The sequence below is a fragment of the Eretmochelys imbricata genome, chromosome 26, assembly GCF_965152235.1.
Source record: "Eretmochelys imbricata isolate rEreImb1 chromosome 26, rEreImb1.hap1, whole genome shotgun sequence".
NCBI classification, from domain to species: domain Eukaryota; kingdom Metazoa; phylum Chordata; order Testudines; family Cheloniidae; genus Eretmochelys; species Eretmochelys imbricata.
In genome coordinates, this window is record NC_135597.1 from 13,579,136 (window position 1) to 13,604,239 (window position 25,104).

The 25,104-nt window shown below is 48.9% G+C and overlaps 1 protein-coding gene across 1 annotated transcript in view; it reads right to left on the bottom strand.

The window, feature by feature from the left end:
• TCF7L1 (transcription factor 7 like 1) overlaps nt 1–25,104 on the bottom strand; it is a 100,985-nt gene that overhangs the window by 9,547 nt on the left and 66,334 nt on the right. Inside the window, exons 4-7 of the mRNA XM_077805627.1 lie at nt 12,189–12,272; nt 8,128–8,260; nt 6,316–6,418; nt 325–408 (exon numbers count right to left, since the gene is read on the bottom strand). Of these exons, the coding sequence (XP_077661753.1) occupies nt 325–408; nt 6,316–6,418; nt 8,128–8,260; nt 12,189–12,272 (404 nt within the window). The remainder of the gene's footprint in view (nt 1–324; nt 409–6,315; nt 6,419–8,127; nt 8,261–12,188; nt 12,273–25,104) is intronic.

A 25,104-nucleotide genomic window follows, 5' to 3' on the forward strand; every position in this document is an offset into this window, starting at 1 on the left:
TGGGGCCTGCAGGAGCCACTGGACAGGGGCCTTCCCCATTCAGCTTGTGGGCCACAGGGATTCAAGCTGTTTAGTTGTTAGGCAGAACTTCGCCTGTTTTCCCTTGGCTTTTCTTTGTTCTTCTGCGCTCATGTCACAGACCTTCCCGTTTTCTCAGCACAAATGTTCTTCCAGAGAGACCCCCTATAACCATAACCCCTGCCTCTACAGGGAAGGGGGTTTGTCTGCTTGGCACTGGGGGTCTTAAGCTTTTGAACTCTCTAGTTCTAATCCCGATTGAACCCTACCCCTGCCAACATCCCTTCCGCTCTGATGTGTACTCACCTGGACATTGAGGCATTCATAGCTAGGGCAGGGTATGGGTGTCTGAATCCCCCGGGAGGAATGGAGTACACTGGCTGTCCTTGCCTAAAATGGATGAGCAAAGGAAAACAAAAAGTCCTTACTAGAAGCACAAAAGGAAGAAAAACCATCACGCATAGGGAAGCCACAATAACCAGTTTCCCTCTGATTATGTTCTGAAGGTGCCCGTCACAGCTCTGTACTTCAGGCTGACGTTTGTACTTAAAGCAGGAGTCCCCTTCTTTGTTAGGTGTGCCAAATACAGCATGTCCTGCACAAAATTAAAGCACTTACTCTTTGAACACAGAATATGTTTTCTGAGAATTTACAAGTAAATCCATTAATTTTTTGAGTTCAAGACAACTTTAAAATGGGTCTTTTAAGAACTGAAGGTCCCTCAGTCCTTTTTGAGTATCTCTTGAATTATCTTCACAATAAAACAACACAAGACTCTTCAAACCTCCCGCACAGTTAAAACTCACTGAAATCTTGTTTAGGGTTTGTGATCATTTTTTGCCATGATTCTCCACAATGGAAAGTTTCTTTTTCAGCAGAGGCTGAAGAATAACGTTCTACTTCATTCCACAAAGAACTGGTCTTTCGCAAAATGCTATCCCTCTCTTAGTGTTCTCAATGGGACCGAGACAAAAGGCTGCCCCCGCTCTGAAAATGCCTTTCTCCAAATGGCAACCATCTCACATTGTTCCTATGGGACCGAGGCCACAGACTGCCCTTACCAAGGACGACTCCTGCCTCTAGCCACCTGCTCATTTCCTCCTCCTGACACCCACAACAAAGGGGTTCTACTTTCTCCCCAAAGACACGATGGCTTCACTCCTACTGGCAACACTGGGAAGTGGTGGCCATTTCTAAAAGAGGGCATCTTAACTGAGGGCAGCATGGGTCCTTGATGCCGCTGGATGTGGCCATTTCAAAAGGAAGTAATTCTTCAAGTGTGTGTGTGGGGGGGAGAAGAAACAGTTCTGTTCCTTCCCAGGTGCTCTGGTGATGCAAAGCTGCCGTAAAGCCAGCTTACCTGGCCTATATGCCCAGGCTGCTTTGTGCTGCTCCAGAACAGCCTAAGGTAGCAACAGCATGTCCAAGACTCTTCCCCTGGAAGTTTACTTCCATATCGGGAAGGCTGATGCTGTACATCTTCAAATCATTCGAACTGTCACATGGAAATGTTATTTTGGGTTCCTGGTTCGGGTTCAGGGATGTAATTTTTAATAAGTTAGGAGGGAGTCACGGTTAAGCGTATCTGCTATTAGCAATTCACGGTAAAATACATTACAGGGCTGTTGTAATTAACACAAAAACAAGCACTCTAAACACCCCAAAAGTCCAATGTAAGGCTAAATTTAAAAGAAAACCAAACATTTTACGGTATAGAAATGCACAGGGCTCCCACACAACCGTATTCCGCCCTGTAGGACACAATAAGGAAGAAGAAAAAAAATCTAGTGTGTCTTTTAATATCAATTTAATCCAATACGGAATCGCAGATACTAAAATGCATCATCACGGAGGTTACAGGAGGCAATATAGAAGAAGGAGGGTTAAAATGTATTTAAAAAAGCAGAGCACTGAAGGTATAAAGATCAAATACTAGAAATTCTGTAAGTAAATCAGAAGCATTTACTTTACAGAAAGCCTATAAGAGGACCGGTGGATTTGCCAGATCATCAGGGTTTAAAAAGCACAATTAAGGAAGATAAGGGCATTACTGAGAAGCTAAATGACTGCTCGGTGTCAAAGTTGGAGATACCCCCATCCTGGTCCCGTTCTTGCCTGGTAATAAGGATGAGGTGCTATTAGTGACTGAGGTGGCAGAAGCAGAGGTGCTGGAATAAACTGATAGTTTAAGAAGCATTAAGTCACCAGACCAAGATGGTCCATGCGAGAGTTCTGAAGGAGTTCAAGTAAGAAGTGAATGAGCTGCTAGCAAAGATAAGCAATCTCTCATTAAAAGCAGCTACTGTACCAGAGGATTGGAAGGCTGTAAATGTTATACCTGCATTGTAAAAAGGTTCTACGGGTGATCTGGGGAATAACAGACCTGTCGGCTGTACCTGGTAAATTTGTTGAAAGAATAATTAAAAACAGAACAATAAAACGTGGAAGAGCGTGATATGCTAGGGTCTAACCATCATGGCTTCTCTGAGAGGAAGTTGTGTCTCACTATTTTGTTGCAATTCTCTAAATGTGTCGATGAAGGAGGGGATAAAGGGGAAGACAACATCATTTCTTTAGACTTTTTGAAAAGGGCTTTTGACAAAGTCTCTCAAGAGGCTACTACAGAAGCTAAATTGACATGGATCAAAAACTAGCAGGAGAAATAGTAGGAATAAGTGGACCAAAAAAAAGGTGAAAAGCTGGGGCCACAAGGCCCTGTATCAGGGCCAGTTTTGTTTAATATATTTATTAATGGTCAGGAAAAGGGGGTGAACAGTGAGGGGGTAAAATCTGTAGATGACAAAGTTATTCGGTTTGGTTAAATCCAGACAGGACTGTGAGGAACTTCAGATTGAGGTGACTGGGCAACAAGATGGCAGATTATGTTCAGTATTGATAAATGCAAAGTAATACTCATTGAAAGGCAACACTTTAATACACCGTACAGAGTTCTGTATCAACTCAGAAAAGGACCCTGGGTCTCGGTGTGTGTAACGCAATGGAGTGCTCTGCTCCAGGTGCGGCTGCAGTCACGCAAGTAACCAGGGTGTTAGGGCTGCACAGGGAACGGGATGGAGAATACTATAAAGCCATTACAGAAACTAATGGGATCTGGATCCTGTGTGCAGCACTGGGCACCCCATCTAAGAAAGGAAGTTGCAGAACTAGAGGGGTTCAGAGAAGGGTGAGGAGAACAATTAAGGGCTTGGGAAAACCTCTCCTACAAAGAGAGAGAGAGAAATTATTGGTTTCAGAGTAGCAGCCGTGTTAGTCTGTATTCGCAAAAAGAAAAAGGAGGACTAGTGGCAACTTAGAGACTAACCAATTTATTTGAGCATAAGCTTTCGTGACCTGCAGCTCACGAAAGCTTATGCTCAAATAAATTGGTTAGTCGCTAAGAAATTATTGGAGTTGTTTCCCTTAGAAGGGAGATGAATAAGAGGGGACAGGATAAAACCATATAAAATCATGACTGATCTAGAAGGGAGACTGGCAGCAACTGTCCTTCCAACCTCATAATGTAAGAGCCAGGGGACAGTTCAATAAAACAGAAAGGTGGACAATTCAGAACTGATAAAAGGGAATACTTTTCCCACATGCGATTAGCCTGTGGAACTCATTGCCATGGGAAGTCTTCAAGGCCAAGAATTTAGCAAGACAGAAAACAGGATTGGGCATATAAATGAGTAACAAGAGAAACCAGCGTTAGAATAATTAATTATACAAATATCTTGGGAGGGATAGTAATCTTAGGCTTCAGTTTTAACCCATTCTTTAACAATTAGGGACTACACGGGGGTGGGTGGGGGGGAGGTTATCCCAAAACTGCCTACTGTAGGGTCTCATGCACCTTCCTGTAATGCATCTGGTGCTGGTCACAGTTACAGACAAGATGGAGGACTAGATGGACCACAAGGCTGATCCAGTTTGGCAACAGCTTTGTATAAAAATATTGCTCGAGCATGCAGGGGTGTAATCAGGGAGGACAAAGCACAATTGGAGTTGCAGCTAGCAAGGGATGTGAAGAACAACAAGAAGGGTTTCTACAGGTATGTTGGCAACAAGAAGGTGGTCAAGGAAAGTGTGGGCCCCTTACAGAATAGGGGAGGCAACCTAGTGACAGATGATGTGGAAAAAGCTGAAGTACTCAATGCTTTTTTTGCCTCCATCTTCACAGACAAGGTCAGTTCCCAGACTGCTGCACTGGGCAGCACAGCATGGGGAGAAGGTGAGCAGCGCTCAGTGGTGAAAGAACAGGTTAAGGACTATTTAGAAAACCTGGACATGCACAAGTCCATGGGTCTGGATCTAATGCATCCGAGGGTGCTGAGGGAGTTGGCGGATGCAGATTGCATTGGCCATTATCTCTGAAAACTCGTGGTGATCGGGGGAGGTCCCAGATGATTGGAAAAAGGCAAATATAGCGCCCATCTTTAAAAAAGGGAAGACGGAGAATCCAGGGAACTACAGACGGGTGAACCTCACCTCAGTCCCTGGAAAAATCATGGAGCAGGTCCTCAAGGAATCCATTTTGAAGCAGTTGGAGGAGAGGAAGGTGATCAGGAACAGTCAACATGGATTCACCAAGGGAAAGTCATGCCTGACCAACTTGATTGCCTTCTATGATGAGATAACTGGCTTCGTGGAAATGGGGAAAGTGGTGGACATGATGTATCTTAACTTTAGCAAAGCTTTTGACACGGTCTCCCACAGTATTCTTACCAGCAAGTTAAAAAACTATAGACTGGATGAATGGACTAAAAAGTGGGCAGAAAGCTGGCTAGATCGTTGGGCTCAATGAGTAGTGATCAACAGATGGATGTCTAGTTGGCAGCCAGTATCAAGCAGAGTGCCCCGGGGTGGTTCCTGGGGCCCATTTTGTTCAGCATCTTCCTAAACGATCTGGATGATGGGATGGATTGCACCCTCAGCAATTTCGCAGATGACACTAAGTTGGGAGGAGAGGTAGATACACTGGAAGGTAGGGATAGGGTCCAGAGCGCCCTAGACAAATGGGAGGATTGGACCAAAAGAAATCTGATGAGGTTCAACAAGGACAAGTGCAGAGTCCTGCACTTAGGACGGAAGAATCCCATGCACCGCTACAGGCTGGGGATAGACTGGCTAAGCAGTAGTTCTGTAGAAAAGGACCTAGGGATTACAGTGGATGAGAAGCTGGATATGAGTCAGTGGTGTGCCCTTGTTGCCAAGAAGGCTAATGGCATATTGGGCTGCATTAGTAGGTACACTGGCAGCAGACTGAGGGAAGTGATTATTCCCCTCTATTTGGTACTGGTGAGACCACATCTGGAGTACTGCGTCCAGTTTTGGACCCCCCACTACAGAAGGGATGTGGACAAACTGGAGCGAGTCCAGCAGAGGGCAACGAAAATAATTAGGGGGCTGGGGCACATGACTTATGAGGAGAGGCTGAGGGAACTGGGATTGTTTAGTCTGCAAAAGAGAAAAGTGAGGGGGGATTTGATAGCAGCCTTCAATTACCTGAAAGGGAGGTTCCAAAGAGGATGGAGCTCGGCTGTTCTCAGTGGTGGCAGATGACAGAACAAGGAGTAATGGTCTCAAGTTACAGTGGGGGAGGTCTAGGTTGGATATTAGGAAACACTGTTTCACTAGGAGGGTGGTGAAGCACTGGAATGGGTTACCTAGGGAGGTGGTGGAATCTCCTTCCTTTGAGGTTTTTAAGGCTCGGCTTGACAAAGCCCTGGCTGGGATGATTTAGTTGGGGACTGGTCCTGCTTTGAGCAGGGGGTTGGACTAGATGACCTCCTGAGGTCGCTTCCAACCCTGATATTCTATGATTCTATCACATGGTGTACTTCAGGGCAGAGTTAAGGTTGTTTGAATATCCTATCTGCATTTCCAGACCTTAACATGCTCGGATTTCTTTTAAGATAAAGTTGGTATTTCCTGGGTTTCTCATGCTGGTTTGGGGACTACCCACAAGAGCCCTGTAAGGTATTTGATCCTAAATGACTCAGGTACTCTCCACAGGAACTATAAGTTAACATAGTTTTTGTCTGTAATATTTAAAAAAAAAAAAAAAAAATCGTGATTGTGGAGGTGAGGGGGAACTCAGCGGACGCTCGAAGTGTGTGGAACCTCGTCCAACCCATGGCAGGCCCAGGGAACAACAGCACGGAGCTGGGAAGGGTCCAGCTTTAGCAGCAATTCCAATTCAGTCAGCTGGCAAGGTGCAGAATTCTATGCTCGCAGAGGGAAATCTGACACTGTAGGTGACAAGCAGGAGGAGCGAGGAAGGGAAAGGTTGATCCTTACTGTGGTACCAGCCAGCCCAGTGCATGAGGGATTTGGCCAACAGCGCCAGGAGACAGCGGGTAATAAGGAGACAGTTCTGAAGGGTGAGGTGGTCGTGGAATTCCTATGGTGGGGGAGAAGAAAAAAGCAGGCATTAAATCACCGTAATGGCATCCCGGGGTCACAGCTGTCAGGCTAGGAGGCTCGCACTCCTGCACTACCTCCCCAGGACCTTGTCCCTACGTTCAGTGCTCTATAAATGGGTGTGCATGCTCCCACACCATGGCACGATATTTCTTCCTGGCTAGTCCTGGTAATCTGAGCTGTTATTTCCTGGCAATCTACTCAACACGGGGAGATGTTCTTCCCAAAGGGGCCTTCCAGGCAGGATGGCCGAGCACTGAGCTCACTGCAGAAGGAGGAAAGACCACCCCCTTATACACGCATAACAACCTTTAATGCTGCCCAACCAGGACCTGAGACTCAAAGCTACTACGCACTTTGCCCTCCCTCCCCACACTGCCTGCCTTGTGCTGGTTATCAGGGGCCAGGGAAAGCCGTGGGCACGGGAAGTACATCGGTTCAGAGGGTGTGAGCTCTCCGTTACCGCAGAACTTGCTGATTTCTACACAAACAAGAAGCCCCATGGCCACAGCCAGGGCTTTACAAGCCCTGCCCTGGACAAGATGCAGAATCAGGCTCCTCCTGGGTGTGAAGGAAGCAGGGAGGGTGCAGTACCCCACAATGGGCAAGCAAGCCCGATGTGTGGGCGAGATGGCAGCAGGGAAAATCCTACTGCCCTGGTTTTGCAGCCATCAGAGGAGAGGGCACTTGTGGGTACTCCCAAATCTGAAATGTACTGCCGCTCTTCTGGTAAAGAGACAAAGGACAATCACTTGTCCACAGAGAGTGCTTTGAGCTGAACGGCATATCCCCTTTGTACTGTCACCAGGAAACAGACCAGATGTTCTCCAAAGAGAACGGATAAGGGTCTGATGGTAAAAACCGTCCCAGGCTGTCGGCTCCCTGTCTGACGCTAGCTGTGTGTTTTGGCCAACATCCTGCAGGTGGTTGGCCTGCATACTGCTGCTCCAACTCAACTCCTTCATTGGGTGCGTTTCCTGACAGGGTGAGGAGAAGCAGAGGAAAGCTGGGCGTGGAAGCATGTGTACCACTTCCAGTAGAAAGGCTGTGTCAAGCCAAGCAATCTAGCCATGGAACCGCCGAATTAACAGCTGGTCCCTCAAACGGCAGGTAGCTTCATGTGCACATTGGCTGCCCATGCTGTGTCCAGTGAGGCCTGGGCAGCCTTCCGGGAATGACATGACTAGGCTGGATCCTCTCTGAATGGGAAGTGCTTGACCCAGAAATAAACACTTGTGCCAGGATGGCTTGGTGACTTGCGATCTTCATGGCTAACCCAGCCAACAGGTACATCCCCTACCACGTATGTCAAGCTTTTCTGCGTCCTCAGGCAAACTGGGTCTCGCATCTCCCACGGCCCACTGCTGCTTTAACGTCAGCAGAGCCAGGACCACAGATCCCTTTTGTGTAGCTTGTGGGATTTGGTGGGCTTCCCTTTAAAATCTGATCCAGCAGAAGCTCACTGGGGACGATTGTCCCTGAGTCAGATAGTTAGTACCAGGTGGCATTGCAAGAGTTAGGAAAGGCAAAAAGCCTCTGCAGCGAAGTCTCAAATCTGGAAGGGAAACCGCTCAAACATTTCTATGGTCCTTGCTCGTATCCTAGTACTCTGCCCCATCTGTCCCTGTGTCTGACCGACTCACTCTGGGAACCCCCTTACATGCCAGCTTCTGTGCCCCGACAGCTCACCCGTCTTTGGGTCGATCTCTGGCGAGAGGTGGGAAGGAGGTGAGCCGGGGGAGAAGTGGTCGCTGCTGTACGTGATGAGTGGGGTCAGCGGGTGCATGTGATGTGCGTGCTGCACCACGGGTACTTTGTTCGACTGCAAGAGAAAAGGAAGAAAGCATTTGGACTTGAAAAATAAATGCATAACCCTCTGCAGAAGGAAACAGAAGAGCAGGATCCGGGTACAAATTTCAAAAGGACCCAAGTGACTTAGGAGGCTAAGTCCCCCGTCCAACAGCGATTTAGGGTAAAATTATCAAAGACGGCTCCGTCCCATTTCCAAAGGTGAATTAGACGTTTAGGTGTCCGAGTCCCATGGACTCTCAATGAGATTTAGGCTCCTCCGTGGCAAAGCCACTTTTGAAAATGGGTCTTGGGTGCTTTTGAGAACGTTACCCTTGCTGACTGCAGTTTAGCTGCAGGGTTGACGCATCCCAGAATCACTGCCGCTACACCCACCAGAATCCCCCGCTGCACTCAGACGGTTTCATCTCTAAGAGACTCCACTCCCTCTCACAGCACAGCTCCTCTCCTCACGTCCTCCTGGAATGTTCACTATGTTTTGGTAAAGAGATACCGTGGGGTGCTCTGGAGGTCACCTCCCTTCACAGACTCAGCTCTCTGGCACATCAGGTCCTCCGTTTCTAAAGTTACACCAACCCCAGATCTCACACAGCCGGAGATCTCCACAGTCTAGATGCCTTGTGCCATCCACACCATCTTCACACCAGCAGGCGCGTCACCGAACAGTTCTCACCATCACCACCCCCCCCAGCTGTCTGCATTCCTGATCCACTCCCCGATCACACTGGCCTCTCTGCATCTCCCACCATAACAGCCAGACTGGGTCAGACCAAAGGTCCATCTAGCCCAGTATCCTGTCTTCCGACAGTGGCCAATTCCAGGTGCCCCAGCGGGAATGAACAGAACGGGTAACATCAAGTGATCCATCCCATTGCTCATTCCCAGCTTCTGGGAAACACCATCCCTGCCCATCCTGGCTAATAGCCTTTGATGGACCTATCCGCCATGAACTTGTCTAGTTCCAACTGTGTCCCCCTCCCCTGGAGCAGCCCCTCGGTGCGTGAGGACTCATCAGCCTCCACTAGCGTGGTCGCAAAGAGGTCCATCCCACCTAGATGCCCCTCCGCCATGAGACTGGCTCCCTCAAGCAGCAGTCAGGGATGTTAATTCAGTGGTCTACTCCGCAACGTCTTCCTATGCCTCCTCTGTAGACAGTTCCCTCTCTCTGCTCCTCCAGCTCACCACCTCTGCTCTCCAGATGTTGCACTTGGGCCCTGCAGGCCAGGAGCTGCTCGCTCCGGGTGCATACGTATGCCACTTGGCCACAAGGCAAACAGCTGTTCATTCTGCACTCAGTGCAATTCACTGTGGGCTGGTGGAGCTTACGAATTCAGATGCTGCATCCACAAAGCTTGCCAACACTCCACTAGCTGGCACATGCGCCCCAGCCCATCCTCTCCTGCACATGCACTGGATGGAGTTGTCGAGGGGGCATCTCTGTTCAATCTAAAGCAATTCTTTTCAGCCCAGTCCTGCTCTATCTCACAGGAGATCTACGTCCAGGGCAAGTTCTCAGGTTTCAGGCGTGACCCTTCCCCTGTAGCCTGCAGAGAAGTGTGACGTTAGTCAATCTCCTAGAACTCAACACGCCTCGAGGGATTTTACTCAAACGTACAAGAATGAAAAATTCACTTTGGGCAGCGGCCAACCCTGGAAAACGCCAGGCCCAGAGGCAAACGCTTTGCAGAGCTCACAGCGAGTGGGAACCAGGGGTTATAACGACAGCAGTTTTGCAACCTTAATGATAAAAGATAGAATAAATAAGGGCTGGCAGGGGATGGGGATGAGAAGGGGACCAGTGAAAACACTGCGTGGGATGGGGGGAAGCTGACCAAAATACCAGAGTATCTAATCACTTGTGTGCACGGAGGTTTCCAGTGACAGGTTTTGAATCATGAACTCTCACAGCACAGAGCGAACCGAACAGCCTCAGGCACCAGGTGAGTCTGTCCAGCTGCAGGACTGAAACAGCCATCTCTTGGAGGAAGGGCTGGATTCTCCAGAACAAATAGAGATGGGTATTTCTGTATTCCCTCTCGGCTTCCTCCCTAAGAAAATTATTCTGAACGCTCCTTAAAAGGTCACCAGCAAAAGAAAAATTTAACCAGGGCTTGGGTCCTTTTTAACTCCGTTACGATGCTTATAGAATGCCTAAAAGATTTCTTTTTTTCCTGCTTGCTTTTTACATTGGAAATACAACTCTTGTCTGCCCTGGAAGACTTGATGGCCACTGGAGAATTAGTGAAATTGCGACCTCGCAGAAGAAAGGAAACTGGAAGCCGACCAATTGAGAGGCATTAGGAAATACCCTTCTTATTTGCCTTTGGAGAATTCAACCCTTAGTCCAAGGGATCATGGCCTCAACCCTGCAGTTGCATTTTTAGGTAGACTGATTAAAACTCTTGGGTTTTAATTGTTTTTGTTAACCTCTACTTTGTTCCAATGTTTAATGAACAACTTCGGAGGAAAAAACATCGTCGTTAATTTCAGAACCCTCGGCTTTCAAAGAACAGGGGAGAGTTCAGAAGAAAGATCTGATGCCTCACAACAAAATTCTTCAGCAAAACTAGGAGAGACCAAATCGGTACAATGCCGAGAGTTTAAGAACCACCACCAAACCCGCCCAGGCCTCTTCCTGCAGCATAAAACAGCAAAATAAGGCCCAAGAATAATTACAAAAAATTATTTTGCAGCCACTACCAGTGATTAGTATTTGGCCTGGGCTTGGCAGCTCCTAAGATGGAGGGACAGACACACAGAACCTTAGAGCCTTGCTAAGTGCTGGGAGACTCCACAGAAGAGACTGTCTGGGAATGCAGTTTATGCCACTCCACCCCAAGCATGAACACATGGGAACCCATCTGCCTACTATCCCCAAGGGTCTAAGGACCACTGACCTTACGCCAAAATGCTCATAACTCGGATGCCTGAAGTTAAGACACCTTGAACTCACACAATACTTCAGCACCAGCATAAAACTGGCCTGATTCTCCAGGGCTTGGAGCACACACAGCCTCCACTAAAGGCAGTGGGAATTGTGCTCTCGCCATCTTTGAAAACCAGGCCTCTTATTTAGGTGCCTAATTTTAGGTGCACAGATTTGAAAACGTCATCCTTAATGTGTCATTGCAACCCTTCATCTGCCTTTATCTGTGACCCAGGCTGATCACTGGGTACCGCACCAGCTGTAGGCACCCACAGAAACCTCTTCTTTCTCCTCTTCTGTTGTCTGCAGTCTTGTAGCCATATTGGTCCCAGGATATGAGAGAGATAAGGTGGGTGAGGCCATATCTTTTACTGGACCAACTTCTGCTGGTGAAAGAGACAAGCTTTCAAGCTCCATAGAGCAGAAGAGAGATCACCTCACTTGCCTGGTCTCTCCTTTTCTCCTGTCACTCAGAACTGATGCTGACATTTTCACTTCCTGTTTGACATATTCACAGATTCTAAGACCAGAAGGGACCTTCACAGTCATCTGATCTGACCTCCCGTGGGGCACAGGTCAAAGAATGTCACCCAGCTATCTCGGCATCCAGCCCAAGAACTCCTGGATGAACTAGAGTACATGTTTTAGAAAGGTTTCAGAGTAGCAGCCGTGTTAGTCTGTATCCACAAAAAGAAAAGGAGGACTTGTGGCACCTTAGAGACTAAAGAGATTCCAAATCCATAAATGATTGTTCCTCTGGTTAATTACCCTCATTTAAAACTTTGCTCTTTATGATGTGATTTCAGGAAGGTGTGCACGGTCTGGGGGATAACAACAGAGACCAAACTGGGGGCGAGTGATGGGTGGAGATTCTGCCTGTGATTTGTGCCTGGTCAGGTGGACCAGGTGCAGCTGCAAGAAGAAAAAGCAAGCTGTCTAGAAAATGCATGCAGGGAGTCCTCCAGCCAAAACTGTTCAGGAAGGTTTGAGTACAATCAAGCAGACAAGCACTTACTAAGTGTGCGGGCGATGGAGATCTGCTGTCTTTCAGCGTAGCACCAGCCGGAACGTCAAGAAGCGGCCACTTCATCTGCAGGTACTGGAAGAAACCCAGATTTAAAAGGATGAAACAACATCTCTGTGAGGAAAGGGGACTCCCCGAAGCCCAGCTGTGTTCACAAGAGGGAGTTGTGGGACATGTCAGAAGTTTGGTATTTAAAACAATTCTGATACTGCAGGGCCTGTGCCCCTGCTCTGGTCATTCACTTCCAAGGTCAGTGGAGGGTTACAATAATATAGTAATGCCAAACTATAGTCACAAACAGCCAGCTCTAACCACAGCAGGCCTTGAGGAATTGTGAGTCTGTGAGCGTCTCTTAGCCAGCTCAGCTAGGAGCAGCTGCGAGGCCTCAGCATTGTGCACTAGGGTGATACACTTCTCTCACCCAAACCCTCCTCGCCCCCACCAATCAATGACTCAGCCACCCTGCTGAAGGTCTGGAAAGGACATGGGAACTCAGCGTGCTCCCTTATCTCAATCTGCCAGCATCAAGTTCCCCCTAGCGGATCATTCCAGAACCTCCTGCTCTTCAGTAATAGGCTGTGATTAGCTAAGCTCTTGCCACCCCGGGGCAGATAGGATCTACAGGTCCAGTGTGAACCACCCTACCAGTTACGTTCTCATGTACCGTACCGGAGTCCCAGGTCTCCATGCACCATGGAGCCATATACAACACAGACCCCAATTCCCACGTCTGGGAAACTGTTTCACAATCCTCCCAACTACCCCATCGCCATTTAAGACTGATGCATTTAAGGGCAGCCTGTAAAATCTGCACACAACCCCGCTCCCTGAAAATCTGGCTGGCGACCACGGAAGTGCCGTGGAGGGGACCCTCTGTTCAGCAGCGCACGACACACTTGGCGGAGTTCTGCAGGAGGTCGTGAAGGCTCAGGCATCCTCCAGCAGGACTGAGCGAATGGTCAAGGAGACTGTGTTCCCGTGGGATCTTGCCACGCTGGCTCCTCGAAGACACTGGCATTGTGTCTCAGGGACTCAAGCAGAGTCCTCTGCAGGATTATTTTTTTAAATCCCATTCCCACCCGCTCCTGTGTTGTTTCTTGCATTTTTAGTCTGACCCGCAAAAACCTTAGATCTCATAAATCCCACAAGAGAGAGAGATTCCCCCATGCTACTAAAAAAACCCCAAACACTCAGTTAATACTTACATATACACACACACACGGAATTCAGACACAATTTTTACCACTAAAAGAATAAAACAAATTTTGCTTAAACCATATAAAAAACTACTTTAACTCCTGTTATAAGGGACACCAAATCTCTTCCAATCTCTCGCCTAAATTTAAGTATTAAAACCCTAATTTAAAAAAAGAAAAACTGGCTTTCCAATCGCTGAAATTCTACTTATGACAAACTGACGAGAGATTTAGTGTTTTCACGCAAATTACCTCAGTCTGGGGTTTTTGCCTACCCAGTCCTGCTCACAAGGAAGTACATTTTACCTGCTCCTGCTATTATGGCAGGGGGTCCTGCAGGACCTGCGGGATCCCAGCCTAGGGTCTAGAGCCAAGTCCAGCCAGGCAGCAGACAGCTCATTGGCTCAGGCGGAAGGAGGAGTTTAGACTGAGATCTTTCAGCCTGGGACCGCTGCAGGGCAAGGCCTGGCTTTGCGTATTGCCTAGGGTGGGGCACATGGTCAGTGCTAAAACACAGAGAATTTGAATAAGAGACACCCCCAGTAGAGGATGATGCAGCTGCACCAGCCTGTGCACTGTGCGGAAGCTCCGGCAGCCTGGCCGCTCTTGCTTCATTCCCTGCCCTCCTCTTCCTTCTCTGGGGAGCGATGCTGAATGGGGTGGTGATGTTAAATCGCTGTACGAAGGATCCCCCCTAGAAAGGAGCTGCCTGGCTCTGAGGCGGGAACAAAGCAGGGGCATGGCATCCTAGCACATCAAACTACAACCAGCAAAGCTATTGCTTCACTCGTTCTTTTAGTCAACCCTTTCCCTCTTTTTGCAAGTTGTCCACACAGACCACGATTACAACTTACTTGTTTTTTGTACCTGATTAAAAACTACTACTAGGAACCCTTTACTCTTCTAGAGTGCTCTTCATCAGTAGACCGAAAAGCGCTTTAAAAAGGAAGTCAGCGTCATTATCCCTATTTTACAGATGGGGAAACTGAGGCATGGAGCAGAGGAGTGAGTTGCCCAATCCACTCAGCAGGCCAGGAGCAGAACAAGGAACAGAACCCCGGTTTCCTGAGTCCCAGTCCAGTGGTCTGTCCACTAGGCTACACCACCTCTAGCACAGCCAATCACAAATGTTATAAAATCATGAGTCATCAGCAGCCACACCCACCCCATTACGAGATTGGCTTAAAAATCATGAAATTTTAAGATAATGCATTTTAGGCTCTATTTATTTGCCTTCTGGGTGGGTACTTTTTTTGTTTTGTTTTTTTGAGTCTTAGGGTGCACTGGGGTCACATTTTCAAGATTTTCTCACCAACCAGGAGAGCCAGAAACTTATTTCTAAAAAAACAAACAACCACCACCTCAAAATGGAGATTCTTATGTATTCACATGACTCCAGAAGTTGAGGCTTTAAGAAAAACACCAGTCATCATAAGAACTGCAACATGCTTATTACGGCTGTGTCTAAGGGCCAACCCTATTGTGCTAGGTGCTGTACAAACACAAAGTAGTAGACGAGAATTAGCAACACAGAGTTTTTTATGAATGGACTGGGCTGTTCACCAGTGGTCCCTGGAGTAGTCACTATTCTGGCTGTGCGTTACCACCTAGCTCTCACAGCAGCCCCCGCAGGGCGAGAGGACTCGAGAGCCAAAACTATTTCCAGGATCACTTCCAAGTCCTAATAATAATTGCTGTTTGTGATACTGCTGCTTGACCCTCTCTCCCCAGGGCTCTGGGGACTGAGGGCAGCTGCCACTCTGCTGTGGCAGGCGTCCAGCTGTTCCGGGCGGGTGTTCGGCCAAACAGTGAAGACTGCAGCAGGACAGACGCTTGTGGCCTGAGTGTACAGGAGCAAACCCCTGATTGTGTGTCTGGCGGAGCACCTGCCAGGCAGGCATTACCAACAGCAGGGTCAATGCCGTGCCGCGCAGATTGGAGAAACACCGCCCTGAATGCTGCATGCTCTCCCTGCTGATGCCCTCCCTCGCTCTCTCTGGGTTTGTGGCCTCCAAGAGAAGGCAGCATGCCATGGGCCGGTCCCCCCAGCACAGCCTGAAAGGTCCTCACGCACTTCAGCTGGTCTTAGGTGCATGCGGGATTCTCGCCCGTCACACGGCTCCAGCTCTCCCTGCAAAGCAGGCTCTCACCTGACATGCCTGACCAAGTAAACCTCCATCCCCTGGACCCATGAGCCTAGGAAGCAGGCTCCCTGCACAAACAACCCTGTGATCAATCTGCCTCTAGCAAGAAGGGCTCGGCTGATCTCTCACAAGGCCACCTGAACCAGCGGGCTCGCACTCTGGAATGGGCTCTGGCATTCCTCACTTGTTTGGTTTAGCTGATAGAACACAGTTTGTCCCAGGGACGGCAGAGAAAGAGATTAGGGAAGAATAGATCATAAATCCAAACACTCTGCCAAGGTCTCCTGTTTTCTGTGCAGATGCCACTTCATTTCCAAGGAGGAGGATGGCCCAATGTTTAGTGGCTATCCTAGGAGTTGGGAGACTTGGGTTCAAGACTCTGCTTCACCACAGACTTCCCGGGTGACCCTGGGCAAATCACTTAATCTCTCTGTGCTTCAGTTCCCCACCTGCCCAATGGGAACAGCATTTCCCTACCTCTCGGGGGTGTTATGAAGTGTGACAACGTTCCTGCTCTACCTTGGTGGGTCTTGCACTTATTGGCGGATTTGCTCGCCTTGGAGCTTCACGGAAGCCCTCAGCTTGGCCATTTTTCTGAACCCACAGTCCAGGTCGACTCCTCCTGTATCTGACCAGGAGTTGGGAGGATTTGGGGGGAACCCGGGCCCGCCCTCTACTCCGGGTTCCAGCCCAGGGCCCTGTGGACTGCAGCTGTCTAGAGTGCCTCCTGGAACAGCTGTGTGACAGCTACAACTCCCTGGGCTACTTCCCCATGGCTTCCTCCCAACCCCTTCTTTATCCTCACCATAGGACCTCCCTTCTGGTGTCTGATAATGCTTGTACTCCTCAGTCCTCCAACAGTCCGTGTTCTCGCTCTCAGCTCCTAGTGCCTCTTACTCCCAACTCCTCACATGCACACCACAAACTGAAGTGAGCTCCTTTTTAAAACCCAGGTGCCCTGACTAGCCTGCCTTAATTGATTCTAGCAGCTTCTTGATTGGCTGCAGGTGTCCTAATCAGCCTGTCTTAATTGTCTCCAGAACAATCAGGAACCTTCCCTGTTACCTTACCCAGGGAAAAGGGACCTACTTAGCCTGGGGCTAATATATCTGCCTTCTGTTACTCTCCTATAGCCATCTGGCCCGACCCTGTCACAGAAGCTAGATCCATTAAAGGCTGTGAGGTGCTCCGATACTATGGTGACTGGACCGGATAAATACTTTAGACCAGGGGTGGCCAACCTGAGCCTGACAAGGAGCCAGAATTTACTAATGTACGTTGCCAAAGAGCCACAGTAATACAACAGCAGCCCCTTCCCACTCACCGGCAGCCCCATCGATCAGCGCCTCTCCCTCCCTCCCCATCAGCTGTTTTGTGGCGTGCAGGAGGCTCGGGGGTGGGAGGGAAGGGAAAGGCAGGAGCGAGGGCATGGCAGGCTCAGGAGACGGGGCGGGACGGGGTTGGGGCAGGGCCTAGTGGCAGAGCCAGAGCAGTGAGCAACCCCCCAGCACATTGGAAAGTTGGCACCTGTAGCTCCAGCCCCGGAGTCGGTGCCTGTACAAGGAGACGCATATTAACGTCTGAAGAGCCGCATGTGGGTCCGGAGCCCCAGGTTGGCCACCCCTGGGTTAGACAGATTCTGAGCGCTGTAGCCCCAGTTTGATCTTTAACACAACCACTACACAACCCTCCACAGTTTGGTAGGACGTGCACTTGAGCTACCAACACATGGAGTATGTTCCAAGGCACTCACTCCTACACACAACACCCTGCTTTCCCCTTCCTTGACACCCACACGTCTCCTCCCTCCTACTCACAACCCGAGCTCCACCCACATTGTAACGAGACAGACGTGCACGGTCTATTGCTTTGCTCTGCTCTCTACACGGGACCTGGCGCTGGACTGCAGCCCGGTGGTGGGACAGGGCGAGTGAGGAGAGGTTATTGCTGGGAATTTGTAAGCACGTGTTGTAGTGGCTGGAGAGCGAGCAGGAAGAAGGGCTTGGTTTGCTCATGCCTGGGACATTCCTTCAGGCCCGAATCGATCAGTAGTGATTTTAGGGCCGTCTGCAGTGGGGTTAAGACAGCACGCATGGGGTGAGTATGGGGAGAAGGCCTGTGTGGCTCCCGGGGACGCGATGTGGCCAGACCAGTACGTGGAGGTGGCAGTGTAGCATGTCGGGTGAATCGTGTCCATAGCTGGTGAGATTTCATTGGTTTTCACCACACCTGGGGCTAGGATGTGCCTCTGAACAGCCTTAACTGCGAGCAAACGACCTTTTCTGGGCTGAATTTCCCAGTTTTTACCATAAGCACAACAGTGCATCAACAGGGATGGCTACATATGGGCACAGAGTCAGGGGCATGGCCACGCCCCACCCGCTTAGCAGCCAGGCCCACCCAAATCTGAGCAGGGGTGTAGGGCTGCCACAGCAGCCCGCAGCGTCCCTTGGGCCCCTGAAATCCAGGACAGAGCTCTGCGCTCGCCCTTCAGAAAGCCACGCTCCGGCAGCTCTGCCTTGCCGGGTTCTGAGCTGCCTCGTGCGCGTGCCCAGCCCGGCAGGTGAAGCCCTGTGCCTGGGGGCACCAGGGCTCGGAAAAGGGCGTGGCGTCAGCGGAGAAGCTGAGCTAGCGCTGTCTGTCATTGCCCGTCTATCCGAGAGTCGGGGCCCACCCAAATTTCCACTCCTAGCTACGCCACTGGACAGAGCTTCACGTTCCCCATGCCACCTTCCTGCCCCCACCCCCGCAGAGCTGCACTGCTCCTGAACGTCCCCTCCATTGCTCCATTCCTTAGCACACTCATCCCTGCCAACCTGCCAGACCTCCCTTCCTCCTCGACAAAACGCTCATCCATATATTGCTCCAGAACAGCGTTTCACAGGCGAACACGGAGGAGCAGCCGCCAGCGTGGTGAGTGGGAATGCGCAGGGAGAAGCGTTGTGTTGACAGGACATCTGGCTAATCTGGAAGGGAGAGCAGAATACTGCGCTCTATTTTGGGTGTGGTCTGGGGAACACACGTGGGGGATTTCGACTTGTACGTGGTGCAATAGGGAAGAAGTACTGTGGGGGCGAAGGAAAACACAGAGGAGCTGTGTTCTGATGAGCCACCATAGTTCTCTGTGCTGATGTTCTTACACCCCAGCTGCAGCCCCACTCCTCCACCATGATGCACCCACAAAGCTGATCTCCCCCAAGGGCCAATAATCCCCGGCCACCATCCCTTCTCTCTGCTTCTGCTGCCACCTGCTGGGAGGGTGATGGCAGAAACGTGGGGTTCTTAGCATGGGATTTCATGTGCTGCGGTGGGGCTGGCTGACAGGGGCCCAGTGCCTCTGCATTGAGTTGTCAGCACTCAAACAGCATTCCTGCACACACAAAAGCACCGTCTTGGGGCGCTTTTGGTGCCCTCGGGCCGGCTCAGCTGCCTCGGTGCTGGGACTCTGGTCTCTCACTCTTCCCCGAGGCTCTGCGATAGAGCAAGTCAGCATGCATGCACACGGTGCTTTGGAAGGGCCAATTTCACAAGCTGAAAACAATTATGAGCCAAATCAGATGGGAGAAAAAAAATTTAAAGAGAAAAATGTCAGTGATAATTGGGAACTTCTTAAGAATATTTTTCTAAATGTCCCCAAAGCCATAATCCCTCGATGTTTTTGTTGTTGTTTTTTTTAAACTGCCTAACTTAAAAGGGAAGTGAAAGCAGGAATACAAAATAAATAAAAAACGTGTAACAAATTAAAAAAAAACAATGTGTGACAAAAGGGGAAGTTGATAGCAAGGAATATAAATTGGAAACTAGGAATTGTAGAAAATTTGTAATGGAAGAAAAAGACACAAGGAGAAATGTATGGTTAGCAGAGTTAAGGACAATAAGGAGTTTTTAAAAAATGTATCAGAAGCAAAAAGAACCCCAAAGATGGAAATGGTAGAATTGTGAATAATAATGCAGAAAAAGCAAAAGTGTTCAATAATATTTCTGTCCTGTATTTGGGGAAAAAACAAACCATGTATTTATATCATATGATATATTTTCCATTCCAACAGTAGCTAAGGAGGATGTTAACAGCAGCTACTAAAGTTACACATTTTAAAATTGGTAGATTCAGATTACTTGCATCCAAGAGTTTAAAAGAGCTTCCCAAGGAGTGTTCTTTTAATAAGTCTTGGAACACTGGGGAAGGTCTAGAAGACTGAAGAGCGCTGATATTGGGCCAATATTTTCAAAGGGTAAATGGGATAACCTGGGTAACCTGTCAGCCTAACACTGATCCTGGATAAAATAATGGAGTAGCTGATATGGGACTCGATTAATCAAGAATGAAAGGAGGGTAATATAACTAATGTCAATCAACATCGGTTTATGGAAAATAGATTTTAACAAACTAACTTGTTTTTAAAGAGATTACATGTTTTGTTGATAAAAGGAACAGTATTGATGTAATATTCTATGAATAGACTTTTGTAAGGCATTTGACATAGTATTGCACAATATTTTCATTAAGAAACTATAAAGATACAAAATCACCGTGGCACACATTAAATGGGTTAAAATTAGCTAACCAATAGGTCTCAAAAGGTAACTGTCAAAGAGGACTCAAGCAAGCAGTTTTCTAGTGGGGTCTCCTGGGGATCGGTTCTTAGCTCTATGCTATTTAACTTTTTTATCAATGATCTGGAAGAAAACAAAATCATTACTGACAAAGTTTGGAGATGACAAAGTTTGGGGGAGTGGTAAATAATGAACAGGGCAGCTCACTGATACGAAGTCATCTGGATCACTTGCTAACCTGGGCACAAACAAAGAATATGCTCTTAAATACAGCCAAACATGAACTCATACATGTAGGAACAAAGAGTGCAGGCCATATTTACAGGATGGGGGACTCTAAGGTAGGAAGCAGTGACTCAGAGACTCATGGGTCATAGTGGATAATTAGCTGCACATGAGCTCCCAGTGCAAGGCTGTGGCTAAACAGGCTATCGCGATCCTTGGATGTATAAACAGTAGGTTATTTTACCTCTCTATTTGGCACTTGGGCGATAGCTACCACAATATTGTATCCAATTCTGGAGTCCGCAAGTCAAGAAGGATTTTGATAAATTGCAGAGGGTTCAAAGAAGAGCCATGAGAATGACTAAAAGACCAAAAAACCGGCTCTACCTTGAGAAACTCAATCTATTTACCTTACCAAAGACAAGGTTAGGAAGGACTTGATCACAGTCTGCATGTATCGGTCTACCTGGGGAACAGAAATGTGATAATCGAGGTCTCTTCAATCTAGTGGACAAAGGCTGACAGTAATTAACCACCGGAACATCTTAACAAGGGTTGTGGTGGATTTTCCACCACTTTCAATTTTCAAAATTGGATGTTTTTCTAAAATATATGCTCTAGTTCAGTGATACTCAGACCTCGGTGGTTCAGGAGCCAAATTAGCAGTCAGCATTAACCAAAAGAGCCACAGTAGTAATGCGAAGTCACTGTTTCATTTACTATCGCACTATAGATTCATATTTAAGCAGTATGACATGGGCAATATTTGGTTTGTTTATATATATATGGTTCTCACGGAAAAATGACTGACCAAGTATTATCATTTTATCAACTACAATTGGTTAATAAAGTAAGAAATGCGTCCTGACTGGGTTAATAATGAAATCACGTTTTAATAACATGTGCTGCAAAGAACACGTTAAAGAGCCAAATGTGGATTGGGAGCCTCAGTCGGAGTATCACTGGTCTAGTTCAACCACAGCTACTGGCCTTGAAGCAGGAATTAAAGGAAATCCTATGGCCTGTGTTATGCAGGACACCAGACTAGACGATCATGAGGATCCCTTCAGGCCTTGGAATCAAGGAAACTACTTTACCTAGCTCAGTCACTCCTTCCCCATCCACACACACAACCCATGTCCCCCCTCCGGTCACCCTGCACATCCCCATGCAGCCTTCTTATACTGCCCCAAAGCCCACTGACCCCTGCTCCCCACATACCCATGTCTGCCCTGCACAGTATGGCCCTCATCCCATTGGCTCCCCATCACGGCCTGTGGCACCTGAGAACTAGCAACAAGTCCACTTCTCCAGCCTTCCCCCTCAACACCCACCTCCCACTTTTTCTCCACCCCCTTACCGCTCCACTCTGCGAGAGCCCCATCTCACTCTCATTCCTTGCCAGAGACCACCTCCCCTGCTGGCTCCCCAGGGTCTCTGTGCTGAGCAGAGCAGGGGCTTGGGGTTGCAGCAGAGAACAGATGTGTGACAGCTACCATTTTGGCCAACACACTAGGGACTGAACCGGGAACCTCCCGAGCTTAGAGCAGAAGCTGTTACAGCTTGAGCAAAGGAGCCAATTTTCCCTAACTGGGGCTGGAAGAGAATTATATCCTCTGTGGTTCCGGCACAGAGGCGGGCCTGTAACAGTACGATACAGAGGCAGTTATATAGATACATCGGCTCTTCCTTGCAGAGAATCAATGGCTTACAAAGAGTAAAGGGAACGCTCTCTTTTTTTCTTGTTAAACCTAAAATTTTCAAAAAACCCCAACACCCCAGTCTTATCCCTGAGCTGTTCTGAACAACATGTGTGTAAGAAGCTTAGAGTTTACTGTGCTCCTTGGGCTAGAAAAATCCAAAACACCAAGATACCCAGGGGGAAAATGCTAAAAGGAACCTGAACATTTTTTGATTGGCCCTTGAAGAGGGAGTGTCTTAACTTTGGAACCCATACTCAACAACTGAAAAGTAAAACAGCAAGCATAAATTAAAAACCTTAAGTGCAAATTTCATTGCAACCTTTATTACAGAGCTGCCTACTTCCCTAATGTCTCAGCACCACTGGTTTCTGTCCTCTCTGCCACATGCTGTTATGCTGGTCTTGCATACTTGGATATAGCTTGGAGACAAAATAAAGGTACAGTGAATAGTCTTTTTCAGTGGAAGGAGAAGTTCCTTTCACACCAAACAGTTGGATGGAGCATGTCCTGTGAAATTCCGGGATTTGGGAATGTGGAGTGGATGAGTTGCAGCTGTGCATTGGAATTTCCCAAACATACAAATCTTCATGATGTAAAACAGCTGGGAGGAAATCCCAGCATGCCATGCTCAGAGACAGGACAACCAATAAGCTAAATGGAAGATTAACCCTCCAGCTTCTTCCTTTGACAGGCAGTGCTGCATGAAGTGCAGATGTATTGTGTACCATGAGCAGGTTCCACTCAGAAATTGCCATGACATAACGAATCTCCTTAAAAAGCTCAAGCTAGCAACTGCAAACCCACAGCATGAGCAGCTTTGAGCATAAGCAGAAGATCAGCTTTGCCTCCTCCAATGAGCTGCATGCCTCTCTCCACCAGGTCCAATCAGACTAGAACCGAGCAGAAAGTGCGGTCCTTTGGCATCCCGTCGAACCCACTGAATATGCAGCACTGCACACAGGAAAGGTGAGCCCGTCACCGACATACGCCCAGGTAACTCGCACCTATTTCCCTGACACCTCTCTATTTTTTAAGAGGGTTAAGAGGTACAAACTTGGTACAAAGAGGCTGTTTATGAAAAATCCTCCCCATTTATTTTTTGAATGATAAAAATCGCACATTTCGCCCCCAGGGTGTAGGGACAAATATTAAAAGGCAACAGTATCAACACCGCGTAAGCCCTCTTCAGCTAAACCACAACACCAAATACTTGTGTCATGCCTCCAAGAAGGAACATGCCTTGAAATGGCTCAGGTCCCTTCCTTTCCCCCAGAAGGACCCTTTGGGTTCAGTCTAATGCTTCCTCTTCCTCCTCCACAGCTCTCATCTGTGGAGTCCCACAAGTCTCTATCCTCTCCCCCATGTTACACACTACCTAGAGGAAGCCATTGGGGCCTGCTGAGACAACACGGGCTGACGACGGCTTTGGTGAAAGCGTCATCCCAGCAGGACAAGGACAATTCCCAGTTCTATACACTCTCCTCATCAAATGGGAACAGCACCATCTCTCAGCTCGCTCGGTGCCTACCCAAAACCAGCACTTGGATGAAGAGCAACTGGCCAAGCTGAGCCCAGGCCAGATGGAGGTGATGCTGGTTGGCAAGGGGAACACTTTGGAGAACTTGCTTCCTCTCTAATATCGCTATCAGAGGCATCTGCCCTCAGGTTGTTAGCTCAGTCCATGACCTTGAGCTCCTTTCAGGCTACTCTTCGGACCCAGGTGCTCCAACAGCCAGGGAGCCAAAACAAGCCCACTTCTGGAGATTGTCCAGGAGATTGTGTCTGATGGGACAGGGCACAGCCCTGGCCACAGAGACACCACATTCAGGGCTTCCAGCGTCACAGCTCCACATTTAGCTCTAAGGATGAAATGCCCTGAAAGGCCTCCCGGGGACCACAGCAGCCTGTCTGCTTAAGGAAACCCCAGAAGCACTTCAGCCAATGCACTGGCTCCCCTAATCAGAGACCCTCTGTGGGATCCGCCCTAGTTACCAGAGAGACGCCTCTCCCTCCAAAGACATGACCTGCCAGAACAGCTCTCTCTCTCTCACTGCAGCCATGAACCTGCCGACCACCCGGGGAGACTAGAGAGAGCGGGAGCCAGAACAGTCACCGGAGACTGACCCTGTCTACGGAACTCATTGCCAGAAGACACCCCAAATCTCACCATTGAGAACTTAATGCAGAACTCCCTTCTTCAACTTAGTTTCCCTTCAGTAAGTTCTCTACCCAGACACACAAAACCTCCATGAACTAATTAGACTATTTTTCCTTCAGGCTGGGAAGAGGGAGGGGGAGAGAAAGAGACTTATTTCTATTTTCAGTTACTTGAACTATGCCTCTGTTTCTCCCTCACTATGGGGCTGTGCCATGCTCAGCACATTGGGCCCTGTAGCGGGGTGGTCACCTGCTCCGGCCCTGAAAGGGTCCAAAGCCAGCCCTTGGGGAGGGCTGGGGCTGAGAGCTAGTAAACTGGCCTGATTGGGGCATGGCCCAGCTGTAGCTGCCTCCCCAATCAGGCCACAGCTGGCCTGTATAAAGGGGCTGTGCACCAGGCACTCAGGCAGTCTCCCTCTAGCTGAGGAGGGAGAGGGGCCCAGCTGCTGGGGAAGCCTAAGGGTACCTAGAGTGAGGCAGGGCTGGGGAGCTCCAGGCCGGCAACTCCCCAGGCTGCAGGGCCTTGTTCAAGGCCCCACAGAGGTACTGGGTTGCAGAGGAAGGCAGCAGGTCCAAACCTCCCTTGCCTGTGACGACTGGCTTGTACAGACTGCAGTCAGCTGCAGTGAAAGGGGGCTCGATGGTGACTAGCAGTAGCCCATAGGCTGAGGCAAGGTGGGGATAGAGGGTGGGGGTTCCCCAGGGAGGGGAGACCCAGGAAGCATGTGGGGGTATTGCAAAGGGGCAAGACCCCAGGTAAAAGGGCACTGGGGTCCGGGAGGGACATGGGGGCGTACGGGATGGCGACCAGCAGAGGGCTCTCCGACAGCTGGTGAGCTAATTCCCTGGGAGACCAGCAGGAGGCACCGCAGGGATGAATCACGCCCCGTTACAGGCCCCCAATTGGCATCAGAAATGACAACAACAA